At 55.1% G+C, this 12,945-nt stretch overlaps 1 protein-coding gene across 3 annotated transcripts; it reads left to right on the top strand.

The window, feature by feature from the left end:
• Positions 1-475: 475 nt before the first annotated feature.
• SDSL (serine dehydratase like) lies at positions 476-10,961 on the top strand. 3 transcript variants are annotated; one of them, XM_080649562.1, is made up of 9 exons: positions 761-816; positions 4,272-4,320; positions 4,904-5,098; positions 5,231-5,270; positions 6,299-6,438; positions 7,556-7,644; positions 8,202-8,429; positions 9,589-9,713; positions 10,598-10,961. In XM_080649562.1, the coding sequence occupies exons 2-9, from the start codon at positions 4,318-4,320 to the stop codon at positions 10,789-10,791; spliced, it is 1,014 nt and encodes a 337-aa protein (XP_080505688.1). In that variant the 5' UTR covers positions 761-816; positions 4,272-4,317; the 3' UTR covers positions 10,792-10,961. The 3 variants fall into 3 exon arrangements, with proteins under 3 accessions (XP_080505687.1, XP_080505686.1, XP_080505688.1); XM_080649561.1 differs by lacking the exons at positions 761-816; positions 4,272-4,320 and adding an exon at positions 476-609; XM_080649560.1 differs by lacking the exon at positions 4,272-4,320 and having other exon boundaries at positions 741-816.
• Positions 10,962-12,945: the final 1,984 nt, after the last annotated feature.

Raw genomic sequence — 12,945 nt, 5'->3', positions numbered from 1 at the left:
CGCCTCGCCTCTGCCTTCTTGGTTCCAGTCCCACCATGTTTTCCATTCCAGACCTTTGCACTTCATGTTCCTGATTCCTGGCTGAACTCAGCCTCTTCCTCCTCCCCCTCCTCCCCCTCCCCCTCCCCCTCCTCCCGCTCCTCCCCCTCCTCCTCCTCCTCCCCCTCCTCCTCCTCCTCCTCCTCCTCCTCCTCCTCCTCCGGGAAGCCTTCCAGTCCTCCGGGCCAAGTGACGTCCTTGCTCCGGGCAGGGCAGGAACATGCTATTTTGTTTGAGGCTAAAGCTCCTGGGATGTGACACAGGGTAGGTGTCCAGTAAATAGTTTTTGAACGAATGAGCCAATTGCCAGAGTCATTCATTTGAAAAAGAAATCGTTGTGGGGTGTGAAGTATCAGATGAGGCGGTGCTGCCGGAGAAGATGCCTTTCCCACGTGACAACTGTTTCCCTGTCATTGTTTTCTTGGGACCAGCATTTACTCAAAGATGTCTGTGTGGTGAACGAGGTGGTCCAGGGTGAGGGACAAAGGTGATTCTCACTGGCTGCGTGGCCTCAGCCAAGTGAATTTCCCTCTCGGGGCCTCAGTTTCTTAATCTGTCAGATGGGACCAGGTAATGCCTGCGCCGAGGATGGCACATGGGGAGGCAGTGAGGGTTGATCTCCTCCTCTTTCACTGTCCAGAGGGGAGCTGTCCCTTTAACACTGGAGGAGGGGTCAAGGCCACAGGAGGCTGGCAGAAGCTGGGCAGAGCTGGTTCCAGTTAGGCTTGTGGGCAGCAGTTTGTAGCCAAGTTGGTTCTGGGACTCTTGAGCAGAAAGGTAAGGAGGCCTGGGGCCCAAATGGGGGCCCCTGGGGCTCTGCGTGCACGTGTGAAGATGCCTGTAGGGGAGTCTGAAAGGTTCTGGGGCAAAGTCCCCGCTGAGTGGGTGGAAAGGGAGGGAGGGGGACAGTGGCCTAAGCCCTCCCAGGAATATCGATTCAACTCAGGGTGCCCCGGGCCCAGCCTGCCTTGCAGAAGGAGAGCAGGCTTTGCTTGCCAGAGGGGCAGGGATGAACATGCTGCCACCCAGGGGCCGGTCCAGGCTTCCCAGCCCTGGCGCCTGGGACTTGGCTGTGGAGTGTCACCAGTGGCCTCTTGGGAAAAGCCTGAGGGACAGGGAGGTGGAAAAGGTAGTTGGTCTTTACCCAACTCATGGATGCAACAGGTGGGGCCCAGGAAGAAAAATGCCCTGGCCAAGGTCATGCTTGCTGGGACCTGCACCCAGCCCTGGGCTTCACGCTGCATTGTAGCTGTGAGCACAGATGCCAAAGCACACTGCCTGAGTTTGAATCCTGGCTGTGCTGTTTCTAGCTGTGTGACCTTAGGCAAATTACTCAGCCTCTCTGGGCCTGCAACCAAGGTACATGCCCTTGACCTGAATCGAACCTGGGACCCTTCAGTCCGCAGGCCGACCCTCCATCCACTGAGCCAAACCGGTTAGGGCCAGCCTCAGTTTTAATGTCACCTCCTCCAAGAGGTCATTCCTGACCTCCTGACCCCAAGAAGGTCCCCTTGCTCTTCTCTTCAGGACTCCCTACATGCAGGTGTCTCTCTTAGCAGTTTTCACTGTTTCTGATTAGTTGGTTTGTCTATACCAGGGGTGGGCAAACTTTTTGACTCGAGGGCCACCATGGGTTCTTAAACTGGACCGGAGGGCCAGAACAAAAGCATGGATGGAGTGATGGAGTGTTTGTGTGAACTAATATAAATTCAAAGTAAAGGAGAGGAGGGGAGAGCAAGAGAACCGGATAGAACAGCCGGATCTGGCCCGTGGGCCGTAGTTTGCCCACGGCTGGTCTATACAGTTATTTGTTGAATGCTGATCTCTCCATCGGACTATAAGTAAGCTGCAAGAGTAGATATCTGTCTTGTTTCCCACGATATTCCAGTTTCTAGGACGCACCTGTGATGCCCTGTAAACATGCTAGAGCAGTGGTCGGCAAACTCATTAGTCAGCAGAGCCAAATATCAACAGTACAACGATTGAAATTTCTTTTGAGAGCCAAATTTTTTAAACTTAAACTTCTTCTAACGCCACTTCTTCAAAATAGACTTGCCCAGGCCGTGGTATTTTGTGGAAGAGGCACACTCAAGGGGCCAAAGAGCCGCATGTGGCTTGCGAGCCGCAGTTTGCCGACCATGGTGCTAGAGTAAGGGGGAGCACGCCAGCCTTGTCAGGAGCTCCAGCAAGATAACGCCTCTGGAGAACTCAGCCGATGTCCGATGCATCGTAAGGACTCAACAAAGGGTGGCTATTATTATAGCAATATGCACCCTAACCTGTGAGGTAGGGACTGTTATAGTTTACAGAAAGGGAAACAGGCACAGAGAGGTTGAGACACTCGTCTGGGTTGCACAGTAGGAAAGTCATAGCTGGTCTCGAACTTTGGTCTCTGACTGGCCCTAAAGTCCACATTCTTGGGCTCTGGGGCTGAAGTGAGACCTAGGTCAAGGTATGCTGCTCTTCGCCACTGCCATGATCAGCTCGCGAAGTGCCCCGGGTGGAGGTGGCTCAGGCTTCGCCCTGCCTGGGGAATCCCAGGGCCATCCCAACGAAGGCCAGAGGGTCAACTCCAGGGACGGCAGGCCTGGAAATCTTTCACTGCAGACCCGGGCCCTGACTAAATAAAGGTGAACAACAAGCTTGGGCTTGTGGTGGGTGGGGGAGGTTGCAGTGCTCCTCCTAGTGGCTAATAGTGGAATTGCAGGGCACAGCAGGGAATTTGCTCCTATAAAAATTCTTCTATTTTTTTCTTCCTTTCATTTCCTCCCTCTTTTCAGTCTCGCCCTGGCTCACTGGTTCAGTCATTGCTTCCCACTGCAAGTAGAATTAGAATAACGTCCCAATCCCCCCCTTTGGGCTAGAACGCCGTCCCCATGGCCCTGCCCACCGCTTGCTTCTGCTCCCGCCCAATCTCCTCAAGTTCATTTCTAGATTTGGTGGTTCTATCTGCTGTTCCTGCTGCAGGAATGCTTTCCCCTCGGCTTTCTTCTTGTCATTCATCTCGGAATTTCCCCTTTGAGAATTTTCAGATAAAAAATGAGTTAAAAGACCTCTCAACCAACCAAAATGCTCAGGTCCCATGACATATTCAAAGCTGTTAAAAACCCCAAACCAGACCTAACCGGTTTGGCCCGCGGACTGAAGGGTCCGGGGTTTTATTCTGGTCAAGGGCATGTACCTTGGTTGCAGGCTCAATCCCCAGTAGAGGGCGTGCAGGAGGCAGCTGACCAATGTTTCTATCTCTCTCCCTTCCTCTCTATAAAAATCAATAAAAATATATTAAAACAACAACAACAACAAAACCCAAACAACTACCAACTAACCGAAAAATGACCATGTAGCACATTTAACGAGATAACTAGAAATGTGAACATTTAACAGATATTTGATATTAATAAATTATTTAAGTGTGATTTTTAAAAGTTAGCATTATTGAGGTATAATTTACATAAAATACAGTGAGCCCACTTTCAGTTAAAATTCAATGAGTTTGGAAAAATATACACTGTTGTGAAAAATCATGTGCCTTCGTTTTAAAAAAAAGAGTTCTGTGTGGCGAAAGATACACGATAAATAAGTCCTCAGTGTAATGTACAGCATGTGACTCCAGTTAACAATACTGTATTGCATATTTGAATGCTGTTAAGAGAGTAGATTTTAAAAGTTCTCATCACACAAATACAATCTGTAACTAACTATGTTAGGTGCCAGATGTTAACTAGACGAATTGTGGTGATTATTTTGCAATGTATACAAATATCGAATCATTATGGTGTATGCCTGAAACTAATATAATGTTACATTCAATTATATCTCTTTTTTATTTTTTAAATTAAAATTTTAAACTGAGTTGAAAGACAGAGAGAAAGAGAGAGACATCGACTTATTGTTCCACTTTTTATGCATTCATTGGTTGACTCTTGGATGTGCCCTGACAGGGGATCGAACCCATAACCTTGGCATATGGGGATGACACTCTAACCAACTGAGCTACCTGGCCAGGGCAATGATATCTCAACAAAAAAATTAAAATAAATCTTGCCAGAATAAAAAGAGTCCTTCACTTTTAGAGGTGCATGTTGAAATGTTTATAGATGAAATAATTCAGAGGAAAAACATAACGATAATAATGACAGAGGAGAGAATGAGGGGGAGTGGCTGGAACAAGGCGGCCGGGAGTTGACGCCAGGTGAGGCCGTTTGAAATTCTGTAACTGTTTCCCCTCCTAGAATGTGAGCTCTGGCCCAGGTCCCAAAACATGGACCCACCTGGCACATGGTGGGTGCTCAATAAATGTTTTTTTGAATGAATGAATGATGAATGAATGAATTCTCCCATTTTCATTCACTCATCACTTTTTAAAATATATATATATATATTTTTATTGATCTCAGAGAGGAAGGGAGAGGGAGAGAGAGATAGAAACATCAATGATGAGAGAGAATCATTGATCAGCTGCCTCCTGCTCGGCCCCTAGTGGGGATGAGCCCGAAACCTGGGCATGTCCCCTTGACCAGGAATCGAACCGGGGACCCTTCAGTCCACAGGCCGACGCTCTATCCATGAGCCAAACCGGCTAGGGCCATCACTTCTTATTGGCCAGGTTTTACGTCCCCAGCACTGTGGGCAGTCGCAGTTACAGAATGAAAGGCCCCTAGTCCAAAGGTTTTTGCCCAGATGGGGAAACTGAGGCCCAGAGAGGAGCGGATTCTTGCCTGAAGTCTCACAGGTTGGCAGCCAGATGGGGCTAAGAGAACCAAGCCGAGGGCGTCCCCACTCTCCCATCTCCCCTCCTCTCCCGGCCTGGTTAGGGGGCCCCCTGACTGGAGCTGCCTGGACTGTGGCCCCGTGTCCTCCACAGGCCCACCAGGCCGTTGCCGGAATGGAGAGCTCTCTGGCGGAGTGTGCTAAGGGCGGGCACTTCCACACGGTCACGCCTCTGCTGGAGAGCTGGGCGCTGTCCCAGGTGGCGGGCACGACCATCTTCCTCAAGTGTGAGAATGTGCAGCCGGCCGGCTCCTTCAAGATCCGGGGCATCGGGCATTTCTGCCAGGAGGTGAGGGAGTGCGGGCAGGAGGGGAGAAGTGAGGTTGTACAGGAGGGCGGGGAGGGTGGGGCTGTTGGAATGGGAGGGGGCTCCGTGATCCCTGCTTGGGTTAGCCCTCAACCCCATTCCTTCTCTTCCTAGGCGGTCAAGAAGGGATGCAGACACCTGGTGTGTTCCTCAGGTGACCCCACACCTTTCTGCTCTTGCGGGTCCTCAGGGTTGGGTGTGGGGGAGGGGGAGCTGGCTGGAGCAGCAATAGACATCCAGGGCTCGGCCTCCTCTTAAGGGTCCAGCCTCATCAAGGTCACGGTCCGATGGCCATTTGTATGTCCTCTCCCAGCCTTGTTCCCATCATTAGAAGAAGTGACCGAAACCCAATTCATACAGGTGTAAGCTACGGCTCCAAGAACTGAAAATTCTCAGGAGATACGGCTTTCAGGCACAGCTGGATCCAGGAGCTCTCCTCCGCATCCCTCCTTTCTCCTGTCTTTCCTCTCTACGAGCTTTCTTCTCATTCAGGCCTCGTAGAATGTCAGGCTTTCTTCTTCTTCTTCTTCTTCTTCTTCTTCTTCTTCTTCTTCTTCTTCTTCTTCTTCTTCTTCTTCTTTTTAAAGCAATAGGCTGAACTAGCTTCGTCTCTAAATTAACTGAGTTTTGGAAAATCACTTAATCTCCTTATGCTTTATTTTTTAAAAATATATTTTTATTGATTTTTTACAGAGAGGAAGGGAGAGGGGTAGAGAGTTAGAAACATCGATGAGAGAGAAACATTGATCAGCTGCCTCCTGCACACCCCCTACTGGGGATGTGCCCGCAACCAAGGTACATGCCCTTGACCGGAATCGAACCCGGGACCCTTCAGTCCGCAGGCCGACGCTCTATCCACTGAGCCAAACCGGTTTCGGCTCAGGCTTGCTTCTTGCCATCCTACCAACCCCAGTGAAAAGGGAGCACCCCTGCCCCATGGCTCCCCTCAACCCATGACTTGGTCTTCTGGGCCCAGCTTGGGTCGTGTGCTCACCCCCGAACCAGTCATGGGTCAGGTGACTGAGTTCTCTGATGGGTTCCATCTAGATCACGTGTCCACCTGAGGCCAGGGAGAGGACTCACTCGTGGGGCGTATAGTGTGGGGGAGGGGGACTCATACAGGGAAATGGAGGAGGAGGGGCAAAGGCCTGTCAACTGCACCCCCTTCTGCTGCCTCCACAGGGGGCAACGCGGGCATCGCGGCCGCCTACTGCGCTCGGAAGCTGGGCGTTCCCGCCACCATTGTGCTCCCCGAGGGCGCCTCCCAGCCCGTGGTGAGGAGGCTGCAGGGGGAGGGGGCCGAGGTGCAGCTGGTTGGAAAGGTAAGGACCCCAGGAAGGGGAAGCCAGCAGGTGGGCGGTGCCCCGTCACTCCACCTCCCCCCTAAGAGATTGTCCGCTTTTCCTCCCGCTGAACGCTGCCTGGGACCCGGCCCGCCCTTGGGTTGGCCGAGCTGGCGGGTGGGAGTGAGTGTGGTGTGTGTGGAGGGCTGGGACCGCTGGCCTGGCCTGTGCCTGCCCTGAGAGGACCCCTGCAGGAGCCCGGGGGCAGGAGCTGGGCATGGGCAGGAGTGCCTGTCTCCCCGGCATCACCGGCACTTGGTGTTGGCCACTTTAAAAACTTATATGTTTTGTTATTGATCTCAGAGAGGAAGGGAGAGGGAGAGAGAGAGAGAGAGAAACAACAGTGATGAGAGAGAATCATTGATCGGCTGCCTCCTGCACACCTCACACTGGGGATCGAGCCTGCAACCCAGGCATGTGCCCTGACCGGGAATCGAACCGTGACCTCCCGGTTCATAGGTCAGCGCTCAACACCGGCTGGGCTTGGTGTTAGCCACTTTCAGGTTGTTTGCCGTTTGAGGAGACACAACGTATAAAGACGACGATGGCAGCACTGTCCGTTCTGAGACCATCCACCATGAAGGAGGCCACGGCTGAGGGTCCCTGGGTCACTGGTCCCCCACATAGAGCGCGGCTGAGGGGGGTTTTAGCCCCGGGCCATGGGCAGCCATGGGGGACGATGAGCGGGGGAGGGCCGTGGTTGGATGAGCACCCGGCTGCTCCGGGCAGGGACAGGAGGCTGCGGTGGGCGCCCAGTGGGAGGCGTTCAAGGGCCCACAGCTTCAAAGCTCATTGTGCTTCAATATTTCAATAAGAGAAGGAGGCCCTTCTCTTCCGCTGGACGAGGGTCCCACGGGGGCGGGACTAGCTGTCCTCTCCGCCTGCTCCCGGCCCAGGCCCAGGCCCAGTGGGCACTGTGGGTGCCAGAGGATGGGCAGAGCGGTCTCTGCCCCCTTGTCCCTCTCGACCCCTTAGGAGAGGAGATGAGCTGGGGCTCCCTCTGAAATGCTGTGTTAGTTTGGGTTCCCAGGAGCGGGCCCCTGAGACAACCCCGTAGCTGTCTGCCCCCAGTCCTCTGGCCTCAGTTGCTCTTTAGGTCTGGGACGAGGCCAATCTGAGGGCACAAGAGCTGGCCAAGAGGGACGGCTGGGTGAACGTGCCCCCGTTCGACCACCCCCTGATATGGTAAGGCTGGTGCTCCCCCCCCCCCCCAACCAGGAGCTCAGAGATTAGAAACCCTCATTGAATCCGGGTCCTCCCATTGGACAAAAGGGGAAACCGAGGCCCAGAGTAGAGGAGGCATGGAGTCCCTGCGCACTGGGGGTCAGACCCCGCCCGCCTCTGCCCCGTGTGAGTTGTGTGAATCTGTGAGCATCGCACACCTCGTGCCTCGGTTTCCCCGTGTGTAAAATGGAAGTACTAATAATGAGTCCCCTGTATGGAGCGTGTACTTTGGGGAACATTTAGTCCAGTGAATCCTCCCTGAGCCCTAGAGGGAGGTGTTGTATGCCCGTTTTACAGGCGAGGAAACCGAGGCACCAAGGGGTCAAGCAACTTGCCTGAGATCACACAGTGGGTGTCAGAGACACTGGGTCCTGGGGGGCGGGCGGCGGAGCAGTTCAGTGGCGGAAGCTGAGCGAGCTAGGCATTCGGGGTCTCCTCTCCTTGGCCAAGGGTGGGAGGGGAGGGCTGAGGGTCTCCCTCCTCCAGCTCCTCCCTCCCCCTCTCCTCCTCTCCTCCAGGGAGGGCCACGTCAGCCTGGTGCGGGAGCTGAAGGCAGCCCTGGGGACCCCCCCGGGGGCCCTGGTGCTGGCGGTGGGGGGTGGAGGGCTCCTGGCCGGGGTGTCGGCCGGCCTGGTGGAGGTGGGCTGGCAGCATGTGCCCATTGTCGCCATGGAGACCCGAGGGGCCCACTGTTTCAACGCGGCCCTGGAGGCCGGCAGGCTGGTCACGCTGCCGAACATCACCAGGTAGGGCGGGCTGGGCGTTTGTGGGGGGCTGGAGGGTGAGGATGCAGCTGCCCCCGGCCTCCTGGCCCCGAGTGGTGGAGGCGGGGCACACTCAGGAGGGTCTCCGTCGCCTGGGACTCCGGCCACAGCTGTGTGGGTCTAAGGCAGAAGGCAGTGCTGAAGTAGGAGGCTCTGTTTCATGTCAGTCTCATCAGTGAGTAAAACAAGCTTCCACGGGTCTGTGCCATCGCCAAAGCAGTTGAGCTGGTGGCAGTTGGAAATGTAGGCAAGCACTAACCACAGAAAACCAAACGTCACCCTCATCCTCATCCGAAGGTGGACGCTGCTCACATTGGGTTGCATTTCCCCCAATCTTTGCGGGCCTCCCTCCCCGCCCTGCCCCCCGTCCATGTATCACTGCATGCAAGTGACATGTGCCGGGCACATAGTAAGTGATCAACAAAGGTTTGTAAAAGGAATCAATTATGTATTTTTAAAAGCTGAGATTATAGTCTTCAGACAGTTTTGTAACCTCTATTTTTCTATTCATATTATATAACATGAACATAGTTTTGTGGGGTTTTTGGGCACCATCATTAGAGAATTTTTCCCCCATTGCATTTTTTTGTTGTTGTTAATCCTCACCCGAGGATATTTTTCCATTGATTTTTAGAGAGAGTGGAAGAGAGGGGAGAGACAGAGAGAGAGAAACATTGATGTGAGAGACACATCGATTGGTTGCCTCCCGCACATGCCCTGGCCAGGGAAGGGGATTGAGCCTGCAACCCAGGTGTTTGCCCTTGAATAGAATCGAACCCGGGATCCTTCATTCCTTGGGCCGACCCTCTATCCACTGAGCCAAACCGGCTAGGGCTGAGGAAAGGTTCTTATAACTAATTAATGAGCAGAGAGTGGTCCAGCCGCCATCCCCTGCCTCATGCTCTTCATTCAATATCATGGATGCTGTATGTGTCACCCAGGGCTTCACAGACATCACCACAGTCAGGTGGCTGAAGACAAGAGAAATGTATTCTTTCACAACCCTGGAAGCTAGGAGTCCAAAGTCAGGGTGTGGGCAGGGCCGCGCTGGGCCTGGGGCAGGGGAGAGCTGGGTCTGTGTGTGACTCTCCAGCTCCTCCCTGCATCCTGCACCCCCGACCCCACCCGCCCTCTCCTACAGCGTGGCCAAGTGCCTGGGTGCCAAGACGGTGGCTGCACGGGCCCTGGCGTGCACGCAGGAGCTTGAGGTCCTCTCGGAGGTGGTGGAGGACAGGGAGGCTGTGAATGCCGTGCAGCGGTTCCTCGGTGAGTGAGCGCTGTCCCCGATCGGGGCTCAGAAACCTACGAGGTCCAGATCCCCTGGTGAGAGCAGTGCTCTCCTCCATTCTTCAGGCTGCGGAGGCAGTGACCATGCCATGAGCAGATGGAAGGGGCGGGGCACAAGAAGGGTGGGCTGTGCTGTCGCTAGCCTCCAGACTTTTGTACATGCTCTTCTCTGGAGCTGCCCATCCCCAGCCCTGCTCCCTGTCAGTTCCATGTAACCAAGGGTCCTCAGCCATCATGACACCGCCTCCAGGAAGCCTCCTTTGATCTCTCACCCCCCATCCCGCCTGGGTTGGAGACTTCCGATGCACCCGTCCCACTAATCTCCTAACTGCCTGATCCCAATCCGTCATTAGGTCATGTCCCCAGCATCTTCCTAGGACAGGGCCGGGCAGGGAGTGGGCGGGCCATAAAGATGTGTTGAATGAATGGAGGGATGTGTGAGTGACAAGGTGGGCAATGGACAGACGGATGGGCAAAGGGATTGATGGGGCAACGAATGGATGAATGACATAGAAACGAGTCGATGGATGGACACTGATTAATGGACACATTGATGGATGGACAGACAGAGAGTCAAAGGAGAGATAGTGGATGGATGGATGGATGGGTAGATCAATGGATATGCTGATTGATGGCCACACTAATGGATGGACAGACAGACAGTCTAGTGATGGATAGAGGAAGAGATGGATGGATAGATACACGAAAGGTGGGTGGGTGGAGAGACGGATGGGTGGAGAGGGAGTCAGACCGACAGGCTGTGAGATGGCTGCCTGGCTCCGTGGGTTTGCAACGTCCAGGGCCTGTGAGCACTGACTGGCTTCCCCTCTCCCTCCTCCACCCCATTCCCCCGCTCTGGGCAGATGACGAGCGCATGTTGGTGGAGCCTGCCTGCGGGGCAGCCTTAGCTGCCATCTACTCGGGCCTCCTGGGGAGACTCCAGGCTGAGGGCCGCCTGAGCCCCACGCTGGCCTCTGTTGTGGTCATCGTGTGTGGAGGCAACAACATTGACAGCCGAGAGCTGCAGGAACTGAAGGCCCAGCTAGGCCAGAGCTGAGGCTCCTGGATGCTCCTGGAGCTGCCGAGGGGCCTCTGTGCTCACAGATGGCAGTGGAAGCTACCCTGTGCTTCTGTGCTGGCCGCCTCCTGCAGGAAGCCCTCCTGGACTGCTCCCTTCAGTTCCCCCACAGCCTTGACCAATAAACTCTTTCTGAGTTGAGTCTGTAACTCTGGCGGGTCCAGTCTTTCCACCTCCGTGAGCTCATTCCTCAAGCCCGGCTCTGATGAGGCAGCTCCCTCCACGCCACAGCCTGAGCAGCAAAGCCAAGCGCTGCAAGCTCAGGCCTCCCAGGGCAGCCGGCTGCGCTGAGCTCCTAGCAGGGCTTGCCTCAGCTGGGGCACAGGACGGGGCGGGGATGCCCTGTCCCTTCTCGGGCCTGGCAGGTGAGGACAACATCTCCAGCCCTCACCAGGTGCCGGCTGCAGGCCAGAAACTCATCTAAGAACTTACTACTCATTATATTCTCTGACACTAAACGGCACCATGAAATAAAACCATTATTACCATCCCTGTTCTACAGATGGGGAAACTGAGGCAGGGGACGGTGCCCTAACCCACCCTAGGCCGCACAACGGGAATGTGGCCCGGTCAGGTTCAAACCCTGTGATCTTCAGTAGGACTCTGTGTCTTGGACCTTGGTCTTCTTCATCTGGGGGTTGGTGGCGGTGGGACTCTAGGGAAGGAGGTAGGACCTCCAGGTGGGTCTGGACACACCTGTGGGTCACAAGGAGGGTGAATACTGGTTGGCCAGAGGATCTCCTAGGTCAGTGGTCGGCAAACTCATTAGTCAACAGAGCCGCAGTTTGCCGACCTAGGAAATGGGAGGGGAAATTAGTCTCTTGGCGCCACGAGGGGGCAGCAACGCGCCTCCAATGGGAATCGTGCCCCTCCGGTCTTCCAGGACTCCCCTCAGGGGCCCTCCCTCCACTGGAGGTGCTGAGTCTCAGAGATGGCTGGGGCCCCCCGGTATTGCATGGGGAGCTCTACCCAACCTTTCCTAGCCCCGCAGGAAACCAGGCTCAGAGAGTCCCCCGGCAGCACCCACCTCCCGGTCACACGAGGCACCCTTGCTTCATGACGGCTCTGTGACCTTGGGCAAACGCTTTCCCCTCTCTGGGCCTCAGGCTGCACCTCTGGGCCGGAGGAAGCCCCGCCGCCATTTCCCCTCCCCTTTCCTTTGCCCAAGCTGTGCCCGCCCCGGGCGCCTCACCCTTTCCTCGAGGGGAGGATCTGCGAGTGGCAGTGGCCTCCCCCACCTTCTCCTGCTGCCTTGGTCTTATCCTCTCTCTGACCCCAGACACTGGGCCAGACGTGCCCCTCAGAAGCCACCGGGACCCAGCTCTGTTCCCTTGGAGTTATACTGTGTGCATTCCCCACAGTAGGAGGGGCCCCGAGAGCCCCAGAGCGGACCCAGCCAGCCCTGAGCCGGAACTCTGTTCCTCCGAGCTAGCCCGGCGACCGTGAGCAAATGAAGCTCGGTGCAGGGCCTCAGTGTTCCAATCTGTAAAACGGGTGGTTTGTGGATTATTACTGTGGACCTCGCATATGTACTAGTAGGCTTCCAATAAATGTTCGTTCTTACTGTCCCCTGAGCCTTTTCCCCACCCAGGAAGGGTGCAGAGGAACTAACATTTCTTTATATATTGAGCACCTACTGTGTGCTTTGGGCCTTAGCAGTCATTTTATTTAATCTCACAACCACCCGAGTGGTAGATACTGTTATCTTCATTTTTGCAAATGGGGAAACTGAGGCACAGAGCCGTTACTCCGAGTCACACAGCTGGACTGGAACCCATCAGGTCTCTAACCGTTACTGCTCTCAGCCCTCCTTTCCTTTGCTTAAGCTCTGTCCCCTGCCTGACACGCGCCGTCCGCTTCTAAATCCTACACATGCTCCGGAGCCCAGTGTAGGGCAGCCTCCTCCCTGAAGCCTTCCTGGGTTGCTTCAGCCAGCGATGGTCTCCCCACCCCCCTGCTCCGCCAGGTGAGAGGCAGAGCTCGCCTCCATCCAGGTGCTCTGTCTCCCAGGCAGCCTCCGGCCTGGGCTGCCCTCCTGGGAGATCCGTCAGCTGCTGTTTGCCCCTCTCCTGGGCTCGGCAAGGCGGAGATAAGAAGCTGAGGGGCCTGTTGACTCTGTCCAGATAACACACG

Source organism: Plecotus auritus (genome assembly GCF_963455305.1).
Source record: "Plecotus auritus genome assembly, chromosome: 13".
Lineage (NCBI taxonomy): Eukaryota > Metazoa > Chordata > Mammalia > Chiroptera > Vespertilionidae > Plecotus > Plecotus auritus.
This window is presented reverse-complemented; position numbering and strand designations above follow the sequence as displayed.